This window comes from Polypterus senegalus, chromosome 15 (assembly GCF_016835505.1).
Source record: "Polypterus senegalus isolate Bchr_013 chromosome 15, ASM1683550v1, whole genome shotgun sequence".
In the NCBI taxonomy this organism is placed as follows: domain Eukaryota; kingdom Metazoa; phylum Chordata; class Cladistia; order Polypteriformes; family Polypteridae; genus Polypterus; species Polypterus senegalus.
Genome location: NC_053168.1, coordinates 81,053,960 through 81,078,103, shown reverse-complemented (window position 1 = coordinate 81,078,103; position 24,144 = coordinate 81,053,960). Strand labels below are relative to the sequence as shown.

General features: G+C 37.7%; 1 protein-coding gene and 1 long non-coding RNA gene across 3 annotated transcripts in view; one reads left to right on the top strand and one right to left on the bottom strand.

Moving 5' to 3' along the window:
• glcci1a (glucocorticoid induced 1a) overlaps positions 1–18,388 on the bottom strand; it is a 287,506-nt gene extending 269,118 nt beyond the window's left edge. For both annotated transcript variants that reach the window (XM_039736251.1, XM_039736253.1), the window contains exon 1: positions 17,654–18,388. In XM_039736251.1, coding sequence (XP_039592185.1) covers positions 17,654–18,029 — 376 coding nt within the window. In that variant the 5' untranslated portion in view covers positions 18,030–18,388. The remainder of the gene's footprint in view (positions 1–17,653) is intronic.
• A 253-nt stretch (positions 18,389–18,641) lies between these two features.
• LOC120515579 overlaps positions 18,642–24,144 on the top strand; it is a 49,138-nt gene continuing 43,635 nt past the window's right edge. The window contains exon 1 of the long non-coding RNA XR_005630668.1: positions 18,642–18,786. This is a non-coding gene — a long non-coding RNA (uncharacterized LOC120515579). The remainder of the gene's footprint in view (positions 18,787–24,144) is intronic.

The window sequence follows — 24,144 nt, the reverse complement described above, 5'->3', positions numbered from 1 at the left end:
TGTGTGTGTGTGTGTGTGTGTGTGTATGTATGTATATTCTAGCATGAGATGAAACTTGGTACACATGTTCCTCATTGGTCAACCCTAACCCACCCCCTTCTGGGTAGGGTGGTGATCTTGTGGTCTTGTATGTATGTTTTCGTCCAGATGACACACGGAAGGACCACCAGAGGCCGAACTGGAGGTGACTGCCAGCATTCTGCATGTTTGAGCACCACCACACCCCTGTTGCTTTTGAAATTAAATAGTGTTGACCGGTTCAGAGATGACAACAAACATACAAGACCGCAAGACAAGCACATTAGTGAGTCTTCATTGGGATATGCCGGGAATTTCAGGTAGTTTTCAATAAATCAAACGGCACAAGGTGCAAATTTATGTTACTGAAATAACAAAGATAGTTATTAAGGATATTAAACAATAAGTAATGGACTGGCCAGCAACAACAATTATATAAGAATTGGAAAATTAAATAATTTGTATGCATATTTTCACTTTCTTCTAATAAAGCATTCTGGGGTAATTTTTAGCATTACTTTTTTGGGGTAAAGCTCTCTGTTAGTTTACCACGCATAATATTGGCTCAGACACATATATTAAACCATTTATACAGTACAAGCACTTCAGAGAATCCCTAATAACATATTAACATGTCTCCATCTGTATCCTGCTTGTAAGCTATGTTCAGTTTTATCTGTTATTGTTGCAGTCTTTCTGTGATCAATGGGCTTATGGTTCAGAATGATCTACTACCTTTAGTTTAGCTTTGCAAAAGGAAATAAAACGGTGTCTCAAGAATTAAGATTTTCTCATGTAATCTTATTGAGAAAATAAGTGTAAGAAAGTGCCTAAAACTTAAAGGTTTTAAGCCAGGGAAGCGTCGGAGAATCTAGGTAAGATTCAGGAGTGTCAAAGGTCTTAATGGATCTCATGAAAATGCAGGCTGCAGCCTGAAGAAAGAAAACTGTGAGGGTGAATAGCCTAAACATCTTGCAGGAGGTTGTATGATAAAGAAACAATACATCATGGAGGTGAACTTTTGAACCAGAGTTTCATTAACTATTTGATTTCCTGACCAGTGGCCCTGAAAATGAACTGACATAAAGAGAAAAGACTAGAGAGCAAAAACGTCAGCAAATAACAGCAAGGAAAATCAGAATGATCCTTTGACTTGCTCAAGCAGATATGCCTGAAATCATCCAGCATGGACTCTAGACTAGACATGGCTGCCTGTGCTTCAGAAAGAGACACAACACTTAAGTTTGGCCATATCATTCAAAGATGTTTATGAAATTAAGTAACTGTACAATGAAGATTTGCTGAAAATTTCACTTGATCTGATGGAGGAAAAGAGACTGAACGGAAAAAATGTACAGTATCAAAACACCTTCAACAATATGTGACGTTCTCTATTGAACTAACTGAACTGTAACATATCTAAGCACTACCTAATGACAGCTAACAAAAAAAAAATAAAAATGATCAAATGTATTGGCGGAAACCCAGTGTATTCAAAACATGAACACTTTGGCAGCATTCAATTTGCAAAGTAAACCATTCTATTCACCCAACAATAATGTGGATTTGTGTGCCAATTCTATACTTTGACATTAAAATAAATGTGTTTCCACCACTGAAAACATCTTTTGCCTGAACAAAAAAAAAAATTCCCAGATTGAAGCAAAATCTCTACCTACTAAGGTGGGTAAAGTTATACCCGAATGCTAAAGGACATCTGAAAATTGTTGCCCCTGCAGTCAACAGATTAATCAAGTACCCATGAAATGAGGTGGGTTGAGATATTATGGATGAGATGTCCGCTATTAGATAATCGACAACACCTGGAGATGTTGTGAACTAGCATCGCTATGTCATGTATTCACATGACCCAAAATATTAGGAGTGTTCCAAAGGCAAATTGTACACCAGCTCATTATTGTTGGTGTACCCAATGAAAGAGCCATATAATGTATTCCCATTTTTAAAATTATATCATTGGAAAAACTCAGAATCTTTCACTTTGTTAAACTGTGTTTACCTTGATGTTTAATTATTATCAATACCTTGTGATGTAAATAATCCAAAAATCTATTTTCCACAATTTCATCATTTAATCCATTTAAATTAATGCAATACGGGCACTTTAATATTGTCAGAGATTTTAAATCGATAATTAAAGTTGGTAACTAAAATAATAGTTTTTTGTATTTATGTATTACCTAACAATATCTTAATTAATCCTGCAAATTTATTGAACAACTTTTCTAAAGACTAAACTACGACTTTTTTATGTCCTCCCTTACTTTTATTCTATTTTAATTAGTATTGCCTAATTTTATTTTTTTTTCTTTCTTCATCCTGCAAAGCACTTTGAGCCACATCATTTGTATGAAAACGCGCCATATAAATAAATGTTGTTGTTGTACTATCGTTGCACACTCACGCTCTATAAATGAAAAGATGCTTCCAGCAAAGTTGGCAACAGGTGAATACAAAATAACTTAAAGTATGATCTACACTTTGCTAGGATGATCGGGTTTGTGAAACTTAGTTTCCAAAGCATAACCACTAAGTCCTCAGAATAAATATGCAGTATAGGATAAGATGATACTTTCTACAGAATCCTTCATGTACATACAAATGACAGTATGCATACAATGAAACACTCTAGTGGAATTAATTGAAGATTTTAGAACCTCTTATAAAGTAAAAGAAGTCAAAGTGGTTTATTATCTGCAGTATTTCCTTCCCAGGGAAAACATATGAAGTATCTCAAGAGAAGGCATGGACAGACAACTCAAAGAGGAAGTGTGATACTGCATCTCGAAAAGCATTAAACAGAACAAAACTGTATTACTGAAAAGGCAGACTAAGTACAGATGTTAATGTTAAAGTGAGATTCTGAGCTCACGCTCAACTGCACCCAGTTCAAAGAACTGCTTGTGATACAGCTTCAGTTTACTTTTCACATATTTATTGGCTATTTAATTAATGTAAGGAAAGATTTTCACAAGTACAGTTGTGTAAGCATTGCACAAAAGAAAATGCTACTTCTTACTTTCTATAAAAGAAACAAAACCCAATGAACTGTAGTTACTGACTCAAGGGAAGTAAAACTTCATGCAACAAACTCTATGATTAATTCTGGTCTGGTCTGCTAACTAGGGATGTTTTTAAAACTGTGATTAGCACTGGTGCCAATATCTACAGTATCACCCACGAATAATGGAACTGTTGGTAAAGACAAGCAAAATGAGATGTGAAAGTCTTCATTTTGCTTTTCCTCTTGCTCTTTCATTTATATATATATATATATATATATATATATATATATATATATATATATATATATATATGCATCCGAAGTATTCGCAGCACATCACTTTTTCCACATTTTCTTATGTTACGGCCTTATTCCTTATTCTACACACAACACCCTATAATGACAACGTGAAAAAAGTTTACTTGAGGTTTTTGCAAATGTATTAAAAATAAAAAAAACTGAGAAATCACATGTACATAAGTATTCACAGCCTTTGCTCAATACTTTGACGATGCACCTTTGGCAGCAATTACAGCCTCAAGTGTTTTTGAATATGATGCCACAAGCTTGGCACACCTATCCTTGGCCAGTTTTGCCCATTCCTCTTTGCAGCACCTCTCAAGCTCCATCAGGTTGGATGGGAAGCGTTGGTGCACAGCCATTTTAAGATCTCTCCAGAGATGTTCAATCAGATTCAAGTCTGTGCTCTGGTTGAGCCACTAAAGGACATTCACAGAGTTGTCCCGAAGCCACTCCTTTGATATCTTGGCTGTGTGCTTAGGGTCATTGTCCTGCCGAAAGATGAACCGTCGCCCCAGTCTGAGGTCAAGATCAATCTGGAGCAGTTTTTCATCCAGGATGTCTCTGTACATTGCTGCAGTCATCTTTCCCTTTATCCTGACTAGTCTCCCAGTTCCTGCTGCTGAAAAACTATTCCCCCAGCATGATGCTGCCACCACCATGCTTCACTGTAGAGATGGTATTGGCCTGGTGATGAGCGGTGCCTGGTTTCCTCCAAACGTGACGCCTGGCATTTACACCAAAGAGTTCAACTTTTGTCTCATCAGACCAGAGAATTTTGTTTCTCATGGTCTGAGAGCCCTTCAGGTGCCTTTTGGTAAACTCCAGGCGGGCTGCCATATGCCTTTTATTAAGGAGTGGCTTCCGTCTGGCCACTCTACCATACAGGCCTGATTGGTGGATTGCTGCAGAGATGGTTGTCCTTTTGGAAGATTCTCCTCTCTCCACAGAGGACCTCTGGAGCTCTGACAGAGTGACCATCGGGTTCTTGGTCACCTCCCTGACTAAGGCCCTTCTCCCCTGATTGCTAAGTTTAGATGGCCGGCCAGCTCTAGGAAGAGTCCTGGTGGTTTCAAACTTCTTCCACTTACGGATGATGGAGGCCACTGTGCTAATTGGGACCTTCAAAGCAGCAGAAATTTTTCTGTAACCTTCCCCTGATTTGTGCCTCAAGACAATCCTGTCTCTGAGGTTCACGGACAATTCCTTTGACTTTATGCTTGGTTTGTGCTCTGACATGAACGGTCAGCTGTGGGACCTTATATAGACAGGTGTGTGCCTTTCCAAATCATGTCCAATCAACTGAATTTACCACAGGTGGACTTCAATTAAGCTGCAGAAACATCTCAAGGATGATCAGGGGAAACAGGATGCACCTGACCTCAATTTAGAGCTTCATGGCAAAGGCTGTGAATACTTATGTACATGTTATTTTTCAGTTTTTATTTTTAATAAATTTGCAAAAACCTCAAGTAAACTTTTTTCATGTTGTCATTATGGGGTGTTGTGTGTAGAATTCTGAGGAAAAAAATGAATTTAATCCATTTTGGAATAAGGCTGTAACATAACAAAATGTGGAAAAAGTGATGCGCTGTGAATACTTTCCAGATGCACTGTGTGTGTGTGTGTGTATATATATATATATATATATATACACAGTTATATAATGTGTATATACAGTATATCCAGATCATCTGGATGACTTTGATTAATGCAGGGATGATTCCAGTTTGACGATTCTTCATGTTGTCAGCTCGCACACTTCTCGATGGTTCGAGAATGTAATAAGTTATAGCGTAATGACAATTGCATAATTAGATCTGGACCACACTATTATATATATATATATATATATATATATATATATATATATATATATATATATATATATATATATATATATATATATATATATATATATATCCTTCTATATAAAAGCGGTCGGGATTGTTCTTCCGTCCCGTGAGTGCTACGCAGGCGCGGAGTTTCACACACGCCCTGTCCATTTTGCAATGCATGATGGGATTTGTAGTTTCATTTTTTCCAGGTAAAAGATGATTTTCTACTCCAGACTGTGCGATATCTCCTTCTTCTTCTGTCTTACTATATAAAAGCGGTCGGGATTGTCCTTCTGTTCCGTGAGTGGAAAGCATAGCAGTATTCCGCTTATCACAGACTTACTACTTGCAGCTTGTGGTACGAAGCGACATGATGCGAGTAGATTTCTGGTCCTCCCATCCTTCCCTTGCTTTTGTGCGTGATGCGCTAGAAAAATAGACAAAATTATGTCTCTGGAAATAATTAATGTTGATGGAGTACAAATGCCTCACCGCGTAGTAAATATCAGGGGTTCAAAAGGCGACCTCAATATAAAAAAAGTTTAAATTTCATCACAAAAATAACAGAAACTACAGTATTAAAGTAATACTGCTCAAATGCAATATAACTAAATTAATGAGTTTGTATAAAATATCAAATTGATCTACATATTGAATTGCCTTAGAGAGAGAAAGAGAGAGAAACAAAAGGCAGACAGACATGAGAGGCACACTGATAAAACAAATAAATGTTTTATTTCTATTTTTTCTCCTGTGGGTAATGCATTCCCTGTTTCCACAGGCACAACACAGTCCCACAAACACAGCACCAAACTTAATTCTTTTTCTCTTCTTGTTTCTCCATCACTCCTATCTGGCAAGCTTTGTTTCCCTCCTCCCTGTCTCCCGAGTAGAGGCTGCTGGATTCTTTTATAAGGCACCCAGAAGTGCTCCAGGTGCTTGACTGCCAATTTCCGGCTGCACTTCTGGGTGTGGTGAAAACACTGCCCATAAGGGCTCAGCAGCTCCAGCTGCAGCACCCCCTGGCGGCGCCTGCGGATCCCAACAGGGCTGCACCAAACTCCAACTCCCATGAAGCCCTGCGGGAGTCTGAGGCACTGTTGTAACCCAGGAGAGTTGCCATTTAGCATCCTGGGGGAGATATTGGATAGCCCATGCTTGCTCCCCTGGAACATATACTGAAGGGGCGTCCCGGCCGTCTGCCACACTATATTTTATATATATAAAAATAAATTTAATTCAAGTGAAATAATTGCAAAGAAAAATAAATTCTCATCATAAAATATTTTCCTCAAATATGTGGGTGCTGCAATTATTTCCACAGGTCTGAGTTTTCTCCTGTAATGGTTAATGAGGTTGGAGAATAAAGAGATCTGAGACTATTCTTCCATACTGAATCTTTCAAGGTGCTTCAAATTTTGTCCAAGCTGTTCACACTCATCACTCATTCATCTATTATCAAATCTACTTAATCCAGGTCAGCACTGGGTGCAAGGTAGGACCCAGCTCTGGATATGGCATCAGTCCATTGCAAGGTATACTCACACTCTCTCAGAATTAGTCAATACAAAGAATTAAATACACAAGTATTTTAATCCATTGCAAGACATATGATATTTATTTACACATCCACAGTTATACATCCATGTTACAATCATCATTAAATTTAATATACAATTCTTTGGAAAAAAGCCAATGTAGACAATGGCAGAACATTCAATCTCCACACTAGACAGGAATTTGCATTAAGGATACTGGAGATACTAGGCAGCAGCACTAACCACTGTGTCATTATGCTCCTCGCCTATAAAAGGTTTAAACAACACTTTAAGTATTCCTTTACCACAACCTAATCCAACAGGAACAACAGATAATTAGGGTATGAAGCGACAGAATAATATAAACTATAAACATAAGCAATAAAAAACTGCAACATTAACTATAATCAATTCCTGCCGTACAAAACAATTCTTCTCAGTGCAACTGTAATTTTACAGTGGTCTTAAAACTGTTATTATAAATGTCAGCAATCTTCTATCATTTACACTATACCAAGGAAAACTGTAAAAGAAGCTAGACAGTTAATTTTGTCTACAAATTGAAAAACAGCATCCTCTTTTTTCTTTTGTTTACAAAATGATCACTTAAAATGGCCGAAGTGGCATATATTAAAGAATAAGACACAGCAAGGTTACATCTTCCACCCCCATTTCTGTCTTGAATGAATCATCAAAGAGGAACCTTCTCATAATAATGGCAGCTGTTTTCAAATTTAGTTTCCACACAGAGGGCCATCTTACACAGTATCACTGCCAAATCCGTCTTTTTTAACAACACTTGAAGAGTGATACACTAGAAAACACTATTCAAGTGTAATGCATTCATTAGCAGTGCATGGTGTTTATTTTAACACTGGGTGTGTGGCATATTGGTTTCACAGCTACCATATAAAAATGTCCTTTTGACAAAGCAAGCTTGTAATAGTTTGCTATTAATAGCAAGATAATGAACATTTTCTTTAAAGGCAGATTATACCAGGCCCTGGGAGAATAAAATCATCATGCATTTGGTTAAGAACCTGTTAAAAAGATACCAAAGTACTGCTTTTAATAATGAACTTAAGTCCATCACCCCGTTTTCTGAACTCATTTATCCTGGTCAAGATTGTGGAGAACCTAGGCCTAATCTGGCAGCTGCAGGCATGTGGCCCGCCCAAGATGGGACACCAGTCCAAAGCAGGGCACACACAAATTCATCCACACCCACTCTCAGTGGAAATGTACTCATGCCAATGTGAACAGAAATTTTGAAACGGGTACATAGATCTGGAAGTGACTAATACTGGAATGGAAGAGAATGACACATTTATAACATAATTACAGTATGTGGATTTTTTTGTACATTTAGAAGTGATTGATATTGAAGTAAAAATTAATTATACATTTTATAACATGACTAGCCATCTTACCTATCAAAGACTGGTAGCAGAACACTTTTTAAAAAGATTTGATATCTATTGACCTGTGTGTACCTCATCCCAAGCCAAGCCTGCTTTGCACTTTCAGTTCATTTTTCATTTGTGTCACCAATCCAAACTGACCAATCTGATTGCTCCAAAGGACCAGACACGCACATAGATCATAGCATTTTATTATATAGCTGATTATGTGCAATTTTCTATACATTTAAACTTAATTTAATTATCTGAAAAAACCATGACAAGAATGTTGTATATTCTTAATTTGTAAAATCAGGTACTCCTTGTTACTAAATTCAGTACAGACAAAGTTCTTAAACGGTGGCCCTTTTCTTTTCACTCTATATGCATTATGCTTTTCATTGCACTAAGAAAGCTGTTCACAATCCTTGGCATACAAAAATATAGTATGATCTCTGACACCTACATGAGTTTTCCTCTCTAATCCCTAAAACATGTATATTAAGTTGTCAGGCAACTTTAAATTGTTTTTTGGAACGAGTGTGAGTGGATGTATGTTTAATGATGTATGTGTCCTGAAATGGTATGGCATTCTGTCCAGGGTCAGTTCTTGTCTACCATCCAGAGCAGTGTGGACAGACTCCAGTCTACTTCAGAAAATATATGGAATTATAGCATAAGGGATAATGTTTCCTAAAACCAGTCTCTTTTTCTCCTCTAGAATATGCACCTACACTCTGCAGTGTATGCAATCATGTACTCAAGCAGCAATTTAACACTAGTTGGCATTATAATACATCCAGTCTGTGCTCAGTCTTCTCTGGTCGAGAAAGCAGAAAGTGTATCACCGTATACTGTATGTATGTAGTTTGGTTTTAGTTTTGATCCAATTTGTTGCTTTGCCTTAATTAAAACCAATTCCATGGACCTAAAAAAAACAGGTCATAAAATCCTTAATAGATTTCCTGGAACCCTAGGTAATATCATTAGCAAAGTGAAGTTCATATGATTATTACAGTTATGAACACTTGTGTGAGGCTAACAGAAACCTAAATGGATATGTGGTTCGTAGAAAAATAAAAACTGCCCCAAAAGTAGCCCAAAAAGGAAAAGCACTAACCAATAATAATCTAAAGTAGATGTGAGTGAAGAAGTCGTCTAATTAAAAATGACTTGTAATTATATGACACAGTTACATTTACAGCAGCAAGTTTCAATTCTTAACATGTATTGACTTTGATAAGATCTCACAAAGCCTCTTTAATTTGCAGTTAATATAAAATATACTACCAATAAAATTCAATTTGCTCAAAGTTTCTGTGACAGGTAACCCAGTCGGACATGGGTGTCATGGGGCTGAAGAAGAATAGGGCTGTTTTGTATTTTAAAGGACATACTCTTACTTTCGATTGATGAGTTACTTCCAAACAGAAGTGTGGGTAAATGGCAACCACCAAAGTACACTATACACCATTTGTTTAAATGTTCAGTTGAAAGTATTTATGTTGACACCCTATGGAGACAGACATAATGTGGGACTGACAGAAGGACAAGGGAATTCCCCCATGCTCAAATGTGGTATCGAGGGCTTCCTGCTTGACCCCTTAGTATTAAAGAAGAACATACAAGTGCAGGAATGGTGCAATCCAACAGGTGTGATGTCTTTTGGGTTTTAGGAAGAGTTTCTGTGAAAATAACCTCTGACTTTATTTTAAGGGATACTCCCTGCTGAGGGTCCATTGAGATTTTCGCTGGAATTTAAGTTAGGCCAAGGGTCTGAAAATGTGCAAGAAGTAAGTTGATTTGTAAACTGGCCGGTTACTTTAGACATTTAAATGTATTTATTTGCCTGCTGATCTTATCCAAGGAGACTTTCAACATTTGAGACACAACTGGTTGCATTTCTTTTTAATTTTCCAATTGAGGCACAGGGCACACATTTTGAGAAGTGGGATTTGAACCCACAACATCAGGCTTTGAAGTCCATATGCGACAACAAATGCTTGAACCTCCACATGATAGTTAGGAGCCAGATCATATACAGCTTGTCCCAAAAGTAAGTTAAGTGCATATCTTTTTAACTAAAAACAGTTTCCTGCCTAAACCTGCCAATCCCTTGCATATTTTCTTCTTATTAAGCTGGTATATCTAGTAGTATTTATAAATGGCCTTCCTCATATCCCTTGTAAATGGAGTAATCTGTTTAAGCAGTAATAGACCGTAGGCTGGGAATGCATTGAGCATAACTAATTCAAGAAAGGCTGCTGGGGCTCCTTTATACCAATAGCAATATGTCTGCATAATGCATCACTTCCTCTTCTTACTTTATAGTCATCTGGTGTGTGTTCAGACCAAAGTGTGTATGTATATAGTTATTTTTATTTATTTATTTTTTACATTCCACTTTTTTATTTACTTATTTATCTATTTATGTGAAAGAACCCCAATTAATAAGAAAAAAAAATTTTCCCTGGGGACAAATGAAGTTCTATCTATTCATCTATCTATGTATCTATATGTCATTATTTAAAGAAATTTTCTTGAAGGAGAACAAAAGACCTGCTGCTGCAGCAGATGACACATACCAAAGGCAAGCGGGAAAAATGCACAACACACAGTAGGAATGACTTGTTTTACGTTCAATATGTCCACAAGACATAACTCAAAAATGACCAACACACCCAACTTGTCAATCTGGTAACACTGGTTTGGAAAGTGTGTGTCCCTTGCCTTGGAAACAGCACAACTAAGCAAGGAGAAGTGGATACCTTAATTATGTCAAATATAAGCCATAATAAACTAAATGCAACAGGACAGGATATGCAAAACCAAACAAGTAAATGTTTATTTCCTTCTTATTAATCATTCCAGAGAAACAAATAAACACATATGTGATAATCTATCATTCTGTTACACCCTTGAGGACTGTATATTCTGTTTAGTCTTTGTGTTGTGCTTGCTGTAACACTTCAGTTTTTCCATGAGGACCACAGTATTTAAAAGGAACTATATAACACAGAAAGAGAAGTGGAATCCACAAACTGGTATCCCCACCCACCCTTAAAATTCTTATCACTTCTTAGGCCAATATGGCATTATCGGGAGGCTATTATGACCATTCAGAAATAAGCCATACTTTCCACTATTGCGATACAGAAGACAACATACTGTAGTAACTGCTACAGACAGCACCTTTTTTTCTCTCTATTTGGCATGTTTGAAATATTAATAGCAAGTGCACTTTCACAAATAAACATAGTCTTCCAAGAAATTATTTAAAGTGCTTCTTAAACTACAGATTATTACATAGAGTAATTCATAAATGAATCCTCATTTGCTTATTAAAGGAGCTTCTTAACAGAAAAGAAGCAGGTGCAGGCTCTTGTAAAAAAAAAAAAAAAAGATAGAAGGAGAAGCACCCACTCTAAATTTAAACTATGTAGATTATGCATTTAGAAAACACAAATGTTGTACTATTAATCAAAGTGTAATATATGCACAATCAGACCTGCATAAATGTGTTTGGCCGTAGTGCTTTCTATACTTTTTCTGGCGGTTGCAATTTACAAATGTACCGTATATCCAGCCTTAAGATCAAATCAAACACATTAACAAATAGAAGATATTTAATTAAAGAAAAGCTGAAACATGGCAATAATCATAAAAGATAGACTCCAAGGATTAGCTGTACCAGTACAAATTTACGATGGAGAAATGTTCACTAGCTCTAGAATTATTCTGGGGTTGACATTCCCCAAAAAAAAAAAAAAAGATTTCTTAAAACATAAAATGCATTCAAACCATGCAGATGTTATTGGAAAAAGCTATTGATAACCAATCTTTTTAGAATTTTTCCATCCTCTTTTCAGCCACAACCCTTGATCATGACCAAGATGTGAAAATGTTTAAACTCCTCCACTTAGTGCAGTTGACCCCTTTTCAGCTGTAAAGAGCAAACGGCTTCTTTCTACGACAAGATCTTCACCTGCCTCACACCACACGACGTCAGAACAGTTCCTACTCTACAGTATGTAACCCTGTATGATGGGCTGCAGTGCTTTACAGAGGTGTAGCATACAATATCTATTAAGCTTACTCAATGAGCTACACAGTTCTGAAGACAGTCAAGCACAACAAAATCCTCTCCATAGTAAATAATAATCATCATGGCACAGTAACAAGACACTAAAGTGTACTTAAGTCTTGTGTACAGAAGCACAGGAGAAGATCTATTAACTGAGAGCTGCTGCTATGCAAATCTCTTACAGAAAACAGATAATTAATGGCAACCAGACAGCACTGACAATTTATGAGTGAGCAAATAAATATGCTCAGCAATGTAAATATTCCCTTTAATCATTATCAACAATGTGTTACAGCAACCCTATTACTACCTTTTCCATTAGTATAAAAATAATACACTGGAAACATTGCTAGATTCATCTAATACTGCGAGGCTATAAAGTGCTTTGTAAAGAACTTTATTACAAAGCTCTCCGTGAAAGCCTTTGTGCAAAATTAAGAAGACTGTAATGAATGTATTGACTTCTCTTGCTGTACAACAAACTGACAGCAATTAGAGAAGTCTTAAACAGCTTACCATTAACGACTATATGATAGTAACCCTCGGGGAAAACCTCATCCATGCACTGAACCATTGGCTAATAACAAGACACCAGAGAGAACGAGGCAGAGTCAGGGATTAATTCACAGTAGAGCTATTAAATAAATAGATTATAATGAAAACTAAAAAAAAAAGTATTCAAAACAACTGTACAATAAAGGTCACCCCTAATTGTAAAATTAAAATTTCAAGCAAAATACTTTTTATGGTGTTCACTCTCTCATGTGAATGGCTGGCACCAATCTTTCTGCCTGCATTTTGCTTAATGCAAAAACTAAGCAGCCTGCCTGAAATATCTCTCAATGGCTTATTGAATCGAACATATTGTATTTTATTACTTTCATCTGCATAACTCCAGTAACACAAGTAGTATTATGTAAATTGCAGAAAGGGACAATATGAAAACCTGTACTAATTTCATGATTTAGTCCCTACATATAAACATGGATCCAAATAGGGAGCAAGTAAAACTGACAATGAAAAACATTCCAATTTATGCAACTAACATGAAGATCAAAATATAAAATACTGTATGATTCTTAAAATATTTGAGATGCTTGGTTTTTTCACAGGATTTAGTAAGGCCTCATTACAAGCCACTATAGAAATAAAATGTATCATTATTATCACTATAATTATTATTATTATAATCTGTGATCCACTAGTTTGATCAAAATTAAGCCATGATTTTCAATATAGAACATGCCGTACCATATGTACTTCAGAAGAAGTCATCCATCTGAAGCTAATCATGTCCAGGCCTGGTCAGTACTTGGATGGGAGACCATCAAACTTGGCTAGCTGCTGGAAGAGGTGTTGGTGTGGCCTGCAGGGTGCGTTTACCCTGTGGTCTGAACGTGGCTCTCAATGCCCCAGTGCAGTGATGTGGACACTGTGATGTAAAAACGACACTGTCCTTGAGCTGAGATGTAGAACTGAGGCCCTGACTCACAGAGGTCATAAAAGATCCCTGGGCATCCTTCATAAAGAGCAGGGTGTAATCCAATGTCCAGGTTAAATTGCCCTCCATGACCTAGTCATTCTGGCCCCTAATCATCCCCTGTCTCTAACTGGCTCTCTCACCACTTCACCACCTAATAGCTGATGTGTGGTGAGCACACTGGCACAGAAATGGCTGCCGTTGCATCATCCAGGTGGATACTTTGTGGTGGAAGTGGCTCCTCACTTACTATGAAAAGTGCTTTGAGTAATGAGAAAAATGATATATAAATTTAAAGAACTTTTATTATCAAAAGAACTTCTGAGCCTCTTTAGACAATCAAAGGATTCAGGACCTTGCACCAAACCGCAGACCACAGTAATGTAACACAAGTCAACATTATTATGTGTTAACAGTGTGAGTGGCCATTCCACTAACGGAGAAAGGAAAAAAATAAATGTGTTCACCAGTATTTTGGATCAACGAGGTGTCAGTGCTAACCTTTGTAGCTCTCAGTAGTTATCCAGTGATACCAATACATTTACAAAGCAAAAACCATAAACCAATGAGATTACGTAACATGAACTCTAGTTAGGAGCTCAAAACCAAAGCACATCTGTGTGGGTGGCTTTGTATTGCCATCAACTTGAGCAAATTGCTGGAAACAGACTAAACTGCTTAAAAATGGCCAGTTGTTGGTTAGCCATACTATATATATAAAAAGAAACAATATGACATTTCCTCCGAGTATACACATTTATGCCCACATACAATATGTATTAGCCAAAATGGCTCCATGTGCATTTGTACTTAGCCACAATGACATGATTTAATGATAAATGGGAGACTCTTAAACAGCTACTTAACAGTTGTTTAAAATTAGGACCCGAGTGCTTACAACTATTCCGTCACTGATGGTAATGGACAACATATATAAACACAAACACATATCAGTCCGTCCATTTTCTGTTCATTATCAGGTTTGATTATTTTGGCAGCACTGGTCACAACTCAAAGACAAAATCTTGTTTGGGTGTCAGTCCTTCACAAAGCACACTTTCACACACCCCAACAACATGATGCTAGATCAGAATTATAAATTAAAAAATCATGCATTTCTTTAGGAAAGATGGGAAAACTTAAAAGTTCCCATAAAAAAAGACAAAAAAAAAAAAATACAACACTATGCATCAACATGGAGAGAAGATGTAACTATCCATACAGATGTGAGTGCATTTTTGGACACAGGCCAGTAACAGATGATTCCCTGTATTTAAAAAAATAAATTGACATGACTGACGCTTCAAAACGTGAAATAAAAAGAGGAAGATTCAACATAATATCAGTCAGTCATTTTCTAACATGCCTAAACTGAACAGGGTTGTGTGGGTCTAAGGGAGCCTTTCTAAGCTAGCATAGGGTGCACGGTTGGACAGGGCACCAGCCCACTGCAGGGCAAACACACACACCCCAACCACACACTAGCATCACCAATGTACCTAACCTGCAAGTCTTTGGACTGTGGGAGGAAACCAGCGCACCCAGAAGCAAATACTGGTCTCCTTAATTCAAAGCAGCAGCTCTACCACTGCACCACCCTCAACATAAGATAAATAGATACAATAACTCAATAACACCTACAGAAATCCTCTTGCCAACTAACCCAGAGGTGGGAATCATGCACAACTAAATGAATGAAGCAATAAGAATGGTGGTGCAGTGTTTAGTGCAGCTACCCCACAGCTCTGAGATGGTGCTTGAGTCCAGGTCAGGTCACTGTCTGTGAGGAACATGCATGTTCATACGTCTCACATTCGATTGATGCAAATTTCCACTTTGATTCTAGACTAGACCTATGTTAGTGATAAGGGTATATACAGTAAATGGGTGTGCCTTGAGATACATCTGCACCCAGAAATTAGTACCTGTCCATATTTATAAAAGGCTTTGGCTCCCCACCACCATAAAACCGGATTGAATAGGTTCAGCTGTGTGGACCATTTGGGGATGACAGAATTTTGTAGCCAAATATCCCTCAAGGTAGGGACAAAATGCTGCCAGCACCATCTTGTCATGGCTGTCTGAGTAGAGATCATTATAATATAATTTATATTATATGTTAACATTATAATGGGCCACTCTTTCATTGGGGCAAACACATTCTGTTCACATGTTATCGCCACTTTCCTCCAAACTAGCCTTTACACTGTGGGGCCATTGTGCAGCTTAGATCATTGAAGGCAATCATCAGAAGCTATCAAATAACCCAACATGTAAAAGTAACTATATGGCTAGTCAGGATATTGTGAATGATAGATATATATATATTTCAATGAATGCTTTAAACTGGGGGTATTGTAAAGTCGGAGTGGCAAAGCAATCAATACCAGCCTCCTTCTCATGTTGCATTAGGGTTGTGTAGGGGCAAATATTTACCAAAAAAAACAACTTAAATAATATGTTTTAACCATACCAGATTTATAGAAATTCAAGGTCCAATTGCACCTATGCACACACTTGTCTATATTACAAAATTCCTGATAATTGAACTTGAAGTACCAACTTCTATTACTCTACAGAAAAAAAATACAAAATTTTAAAATGGAACTAACACTTTTGTGTGATCAAATCTACTGTTTTTTTTTTTTTCTATCTGGTGGAACAAAGGTCTTGTGGCCTAATGGCAATGCTGCTGGCCTGGAAACCACATGATTACAAGTTCAAGTCCAACCGCTACTGACCCACTGTGTGACCCTGAAAATGGCCGTTAAACCAAAACTGCTTAAAAATGGAAGACAAAAGAAAGTGTTTTGGAAGGCAAATATGCTGAAATAAAAGTTTGGTAGATGCTAAGGTTTTCACTTGAAACATACTGAAATCTTCTAGAAGCCAAGTGGCTTTACTATCTTTCAATTTTTCAAACCAACATATTATAACTCAGAAAACAAAGAAAAAACCCAGTTGCAATCAGCTCCTTAAAAATACAGTAACATAAATGAAAAACCCTTACAGCTTACTGTTTTGTGAACAGAATTAACTAAAATCTATCTAGTGTTCATTTTATTCTTGAGAGTATTTGTGTGCATTGGTGGTGTGGTGTTGTTGTGCCTGGTGTGGATGTTACACAGCACTTGAAACCCAGTTCTGTTTAGTTTTGGGATGCAATCTGTGTTAGCAAGTCCAATGACAGGTAAAGTTGAGCAGTAAATCAGCATTCACCCAGGGTGACAGAATGTGTCACAAGATGAGCTGGCATACCTACCTGGTTTATGTTTGCTAGGAAATGCTTAAACTACCAGTTATGCCAACTAAAACAAGGGAATTAAAAAAAATGGATGGATTTTTCGTCTACATGTTTGTACTGTATATAATGATATTTATATATACAGATAATTATCACCTATCCAATTGGATGAGTCTAATATGAGGAACGCATAAATAACTCAAAAACTTTTTCCAATAAATATACCAAAGTAGAAAATGACTGACTGACTATATCAGCCCCGCTTTCAAAAGGTATCAACAGTTACTGTAGTAGGGGATGTCTGAATTGAAGAAGAAAATACAGCTTGGTCAGAAAGCTTGTAAAGTAATCCTTCAAAGGACTGCAATGGTATTTCAACTGGTGAACTGGGAGGGTCTCTCATTTTGCTTACATTCTCTTTACGGGTCCCAGTCCTAAACATCTGGACAGAAGAACTTTAAGATTTTCAACAGTGAAACCTATCTTTCGCTTACTGTGGCCATTGTGTCAGAGCTCATCTTAATATCTTTAAAAGGCCGATAACAAAATGTAGGGGTTAACTGCAGCAGTTTTCTACCAAATGAAAGCCCTCAACACTTGTTATTTATGACATGAAGGTCATCTGCTGGCCGCGCAGATCGGACACTTTTTTCGCTGCCTGCTCGTAGGATCCGCACTTGCCAATCCACAACACGGAGGCCCCGCGCTCCATCTCGTGCTTTTTACCTCTACAGATCGGAGAGCTCGGACTCCGTCTCTCAGGTGAGCTCCTGCTGTCTGGAGATCGCCTCTGTCTACCGATCAGCCTCTGGTCCGCCACGCCGCTACCCCCGGGGCTCGACAGTGCTTGTGTCGGGCTGGGCGGGCTTGAGCACCGTGATGAGGTCGGTCCAGTGTTGCTCCCCACTGAGAATGAAGAAGGAGATCGGGTCGGGCTCTGTTGGTTGCTGCGGAGAAGCTGATAGGGAACTGTAGCGCGGATGGGCTGCAGCAGCCGGCTGCTGTTACTGCTGCTGCTGTTGGCTGCGGTGGGTGAACCTGCATTGCTGCGTCTCATTCTCTGCTGCTGGTGGTGGGATGAGTTTGAAGTTGATGCGGACATTGTAGTTACGGTTCAGTGCACTTCAGTCCGGAACGTGAATTAGGGCCGTGCGATGTCCAGCGATGACGTGCAATTAGCATTTAACTTCCTTTGGGTACTGTTAATGTAAATTGTAGTGACAGAGCCTGCTCCCCTCTGTTTTACATTCATAAAATATAGTGATTTCCTTAGCATTTGCAATGCAGCTTCCGGTTATTTAAAGATCTCTCCGGTAAGCCCATGAAAACAGTCGCCGTTCTAAAAAAAACGTCATAAAGCAAAATAACTTCACTTCAAAATGACGTGCATTTATCCACGGCCGTCTTCAATTACCCCAACCGGCTTTGCCTTCTTCCTTCCCTGTCCTTACTCCAAATGACAGCTGTAACGGCGCAGCTAGTCGCTGCCACACAGGGGCAGGTAAAACCAGTCGCAGCGCTTGTCTCATTGGCGCGCGTGGAACGACGTGTGCACAGCCATAGGCCAGAAGCGAGACATGGGCACGGATTTTGTCCAATGGATTCACTGAGGTTTCTTACAGGCGGACCAGACGCCTCTTTGAGCGCCTTATTGGTGGAGAAGGGGTAATGCGGTCTAAGCACGGTGCGGCGCTGTGCTTGGGAAGAACGCGTAGGCAAGTGAGTTTATTCCGGGGAAAGAGAGCCGTCTGCTTATTGGCCGGGTGGTGATGAGTGATACGTCGGTGATTTAATATCGGAAGTTGTTTACTTCACAGCAATTTTTGAAGGTTTTTCCAGTCTTCCAGAATCATTGAGAGGTTGTATTTTTTGTGTTTTTTCCCGTCTGTTTTCGTGACCGAAACTATCATGACAGCGTTCATAGAATTTAATAATACCAATACATGTACGCCTGAATATGCAGTAAAATGATACTTTAGATAAAATGTCTCGTCTAAATGCATATATATCATATTAGCATTATAGTGTGGCTCCAAATTCCTCAATGGATTCAGCGGTAAAGCGCCTCACTTCTGCATCATATTAGAAAACCTGACGTATTGGGTTTCTAATTTATTTATAAATTTATTGTGCAAGTGATGTCACCTCTGCAAGTGCTGATTGGATGGTTGCTGTGCCGTTACATTAATGCTACAACTGGATGTATGTTTGTGTCCACTCTATCAACAACGTGTAGCAACGCATCACATCAAGTTGCTGCGTCCACGATAGATGTGCCATTAAGATCGACGTTTTCCCATTACTGTAGAAAATAAATATGCGGTGCCAACCCTGCCATCTTTTATTTGAGCCTAGTTACAAAGCAAATACATTTCAGCGAATGTTTTAATAACCTAAACGGACACCCGCGACCCTTACTTTGATTAAACGGGTATGGGAAATATTGCAGATATAAATTAAACAGGCGTAATTAGAACATCAAACAAGTTTAAATCTTAATGTGCGCGAGTTGTAATGCCCCATATCAGTCTATTTTAATATTTTCGAAAACCAGAGAATTAACGTAGCATTCTTTACTGAAACATGTAATAATGACATACCATTCACTTCGAATTTAATACAACAAAAACAGCAAAAAAAAAAAAAAATAGAAATACTGCACAAAGAAAATTAAAAGCAAACTAAGAGTCGGATTCCACCCAAAAAAGAGAAAATTAAGAGAGACACAGATTTGAGAAATGCTAAAATTATTCATAATATTAAGGGAGTCAATCCCAAATAAAATCACTAATAACATTAGGGAGTCAATCACAGGCCTAGCATGCTTATTCTAAAATAATACTAACGAATGCTTGCCATGTTTTTAAAAAAAATAGACCCATCCTCTAGTACAAAATTTGATTTTCTCTGACTTGAGATAATATAGAACATTGCTTACCCACTGAGTTATCGTAGGTGGGTTGGGATTCTTCCAGTGGAGCAAGTTGTGCCTGTGTGCTGATAGTGTGGTATAGGCTATTACAATTGATTTCTCCCCATGCACTTTAATGCTGTCTGTCAGTACGCCAAATATCGCTGTTAATGGATTAGGAGGAATTGTATCATTAAGGCTGCCTGAGAAGTATGTAAAGAATTGGGTCCAAAATTATGTTAATTTAATGCATTCCCAAAACATATGGCATATTGAAGATGGAGTTAGGTGGCAACGTTCACAGTTTGGGTCTTGCCCTGGGTACATTTTGGACACTTTCAAATCAGATAAATGTGATGGATGAAAGACCTTTAGTTGAAATATGGAATTCTTGGCACACTTAGCACTAGAGTGTATTCAGTGTATGGCTCAGTTCACTCCATTTCTGAAATGGCAATTGAAGGGTTCCTTCCTTTCTTTGAAGGGTAAATTCTTTGAAATAATTTTATATATTATTGAAATGCTGTCTAAGTTTTCATCAAGACTATCCAGTATGGCCAAGGATTGATATACTGTAGGTGAGTGATGTGGAGAGTCAGTAGTTTTATTAACAAAAATTCTAAAAATAAAGAAAAAGAACCTAATGCGTGGCACAGTGGTAGTGCTGTTGCCTCACAGCACGGAGACCTGGGTTCGCTTCCCGGGTCCTCCCTGCGTGTAGCTTGCACATTCTCCCTGTTTCTGTGTGGGTTTCCACCCACAGGCCAAAGACATGCAGGCTAAGTGCATTGGCGATCCTAAATTGTCCCTAGTGTGTGTTTGTGTGCGTGCCCTGCAGTGGGCCGGCACCCTGTCCGGGGTTTGTTCCTGCCTTGTGCCCTGTGCTGGCTGGGACTGGCTCCCCCTTGACCCTGTGTTAGGATGTAGTGGGTTGGACAATGACTGACAGAAAATAACCTACTTCTTTTCCTAGCTTCAAAGTGTTTTATTAACCATGATTGTTTTTTCTATAATCGAAATCAAAGATCTGCTTAGTATCTTGTAATGTGCTGCTCGGTCTTTAATCTTTTCCCTCTTTCCATTGTATACAGCATCTTGCAAAAGCATTCAGACACTTTCAAAATGTTTAAATATTGCTGGATTATATACAGTGTGTTCAGAAAGTATTCAGACCCCTTCAATTTTTGCACACTTTATTGTGTTGTAGGTTTAATTTTAAATGGGATATAGTTACCATTTTTGCCCATCAATCTACATGCAATAAAAGATAATGACAATATTAAAATACAATTTCAGAAAGGTTTGAAAAGTTATTAAAAATCAAAAATTGAAATCTCTAATTTATAAAAGTATTCAGCCTATTTTCTGTGATACTCCAAATTGTTGTTAGGTGCATCCTGTTTGCTTACATTCTCCTTGAAATGTGTCTAGAGCTTGATTGGAGTACACTTGTGGTAAATTACATTTTTTGGACATTGTGTATATACAGTCAGGTCCCGCAATTCACACTGTTTGTCAGGACAAAACCAAGCCATGAAGTCCAAAAAACTCATTCTAAACCTCCATAATCAAAGTGTGGTGAGGCACAGATCAGGGCAAGGGTATAAACACATTTCTAAAGCTTTGAATATTCCCAGGGGCACAATGACCTCAATAACCGTGAAATGGAAGAAGTTTGGAACCACTAGGACTCTTCCTACATTTGGCCATCCAGTAAATGGCAAGAAGCACTTTGGTCAGAGAGATGACTCTAACAGAGCTTCAGAAGTTCTCTGCTGAGACAGGAGAAGCAGTCCCAAGACTGGAATAAAAGGAAATAAATGGGCAACACTCAGCTGATGTTTGGAAACTGGTTGTTAAAAATGTGTTGAGGATAAATGAATACATTTTATTTTATCCTAAAAGTGTGTTGGGCATTACTGTGTCCTGGGTTTAGAGCTGCATGGCACCCCCTGGTGGCTACAGGGGTCTAAATACTTCCATGAATGAGAGAGATTTCAGATTTTTTTTTTTTTAAATACATTTGCAGATCTTTCTAAAACATTTTTTCACTTTATCATTATGGGTTATTAAGTGTAGATTGATGGGCCAAAATAGCACATTTTTCATTTTAAAATTAAATCTGCAACACAATAAAGTATGCAGAAAGTGAAGGGATCTGAATACTTTCTGAATCCACTGCTATATGATACATACATGTCTTATCCAATGAGCATTTATTTTTATTTTTTTAATTTTTTCTGGCAAATTCACATGCTCAAGAAAAAACATATACACCCATCCATACATTTATTGAGCAGTCCATCCCAGCAGTATTGGGTGCAAAACAGGAATGAACCCTGAATGGGGTAAAAATTTTACAAAGTTAAGAGAAAATTAATAATTTATCAGCAGTTACCTTAAAACAAAGTAACAAAACGTTTTTAGACAGTACTCTAACATTTGGTTGATTCTCTTTTTGCTGTAATAAGCTGTAATTCCCTTAAGGCAGGGGTCTGTCAGCTTTGTATCCTGGCTAGAAGTGATTTCTGTGTGTTACTCATTGAAGCTGTGTCACTAAAGGTGTCTGATATCAGGACTTTCATCGGGCCACTCAGATATTCGTCTTCTTTTTACTCTTCTAGCCACTCCAGTGCAGCTTTGGCTGTTTGTGTGTCATCATTCTCCTCCTAAGAGAGGATTTTTTTTCCAAAGCTTCATCTTTTTACACATTGATAAAATAATTTTACCTTTAACTATGATAAATTGTTCAGTCTTTGCTAATCAGTAGCATTCCAACAAGATGATGCTGCAAATTTTTCTCAAGTTATTGTGTTATTTAAAGTATGTCCAAATAGCACAGTCATGGTCTCATTCGACCACAAGACCTCTTCCCACAGGCCATGGCTATGCTGAACTCTTGATATGGTTGACTGATGTACCTTTAATCTGCGGTGGGCTACTGAACACTGTAGGCTTTTCATAATGACTGTGGTTTCTCTCAGGTATCTGCTTCTCGTTTGAATGCTGAATTCTGGTGCACATTCTTCTTGGAAGTGTTGGGTAATGTGATGTAGATTCCTTTTCCTGAATAACTGAGGCAAACCTACTGAGAGAGAATGAGGAACTTCACTGTAGTTTTGCACCATAATCTGAGGCATTTTAATAAACAAAATCCCTTTATTATAGAAAAAAGATTTCTGTGAGTCTGTACAACCCTAATTTACCAATATTCCGATGTTTTTGGCAGGAAGATAGAGGTTTCATGATGAAGTAGTTGTAGCATGTAGCATGTTGCATGTTGACTAGCACAATTTTATTGTGCTCTGTATACACATGACAATAATGATCCAGTGACCCTTGATGTTATCTGTGAATTTCTTAGAATGATTTTTAATCTGTTCTCGCACTTTTCCTTTGAATGTGTTATATGACCAATGATTCTTAAACAGACTGGAATGTAACAGTGACTAGAATGGTGTGACAATCCCATAACTGAAATTTCTTTTAAATCTGAGAACTTAATACTAGTCAAAATACTTAGACAAGCAGTGTATTTCAGGTTTTGTCTTTGTTTTTTATATCTGGGCACAATTAACTAACTTTGTTTTTGAGTAGTTTCTATTTGAGCATGTGAGGTTGCAGTGAGCAAACAGGACTAAGTACATGTCAGTTGTAAACCAGGAACACTGAAAACTTCTAAAATATCTAAATACTTTTGCAACGTGCTGTATTTAATATAAAAACAAAATTTTAAGTCATACATCATATAACATTTTGCCTACACAAACGAACCTTTGATGGCTTTGGCATAAACTACAGTAGTCTAATTAGAGCTTCAGCACTATTATGTTTTAGGTCTAAAACATTTTAAAAGGACACAGAAAATGAATACATGGCTGTAAAACTTTGTCATTACAACATTTGACTCTTCGATGATGATAAAACCATCTCTGAGTCAGCAAGCAAATACACAAAGGAGTAAAGAAACTAGAATATTCACTTTAATTTAGAAAATCAATTTTAAACAGCAGCACAACATACTGTAATTCATTTCAAAAGGCAGTGTTTGGGGGTGCATTACTTTTACAGATGTTATTGATACATGTTTAATTCTTAAAAGACACAATCTTGCCTTTGAAATATCTATCTTGCCACTCAGAACCAAAGGAAAAAAGTGTAAACAAATCTAAAATATCCAAAAATAATCATACAAAATGGTCTTAAGCTGGAGTGACATTACATGACTTCCAGTTGGAGGGAATTTTAAACTTAACTACTGTAGTTGCTGATCTGGCTGCCTGAGAATGTCAGGTTACACGACTAC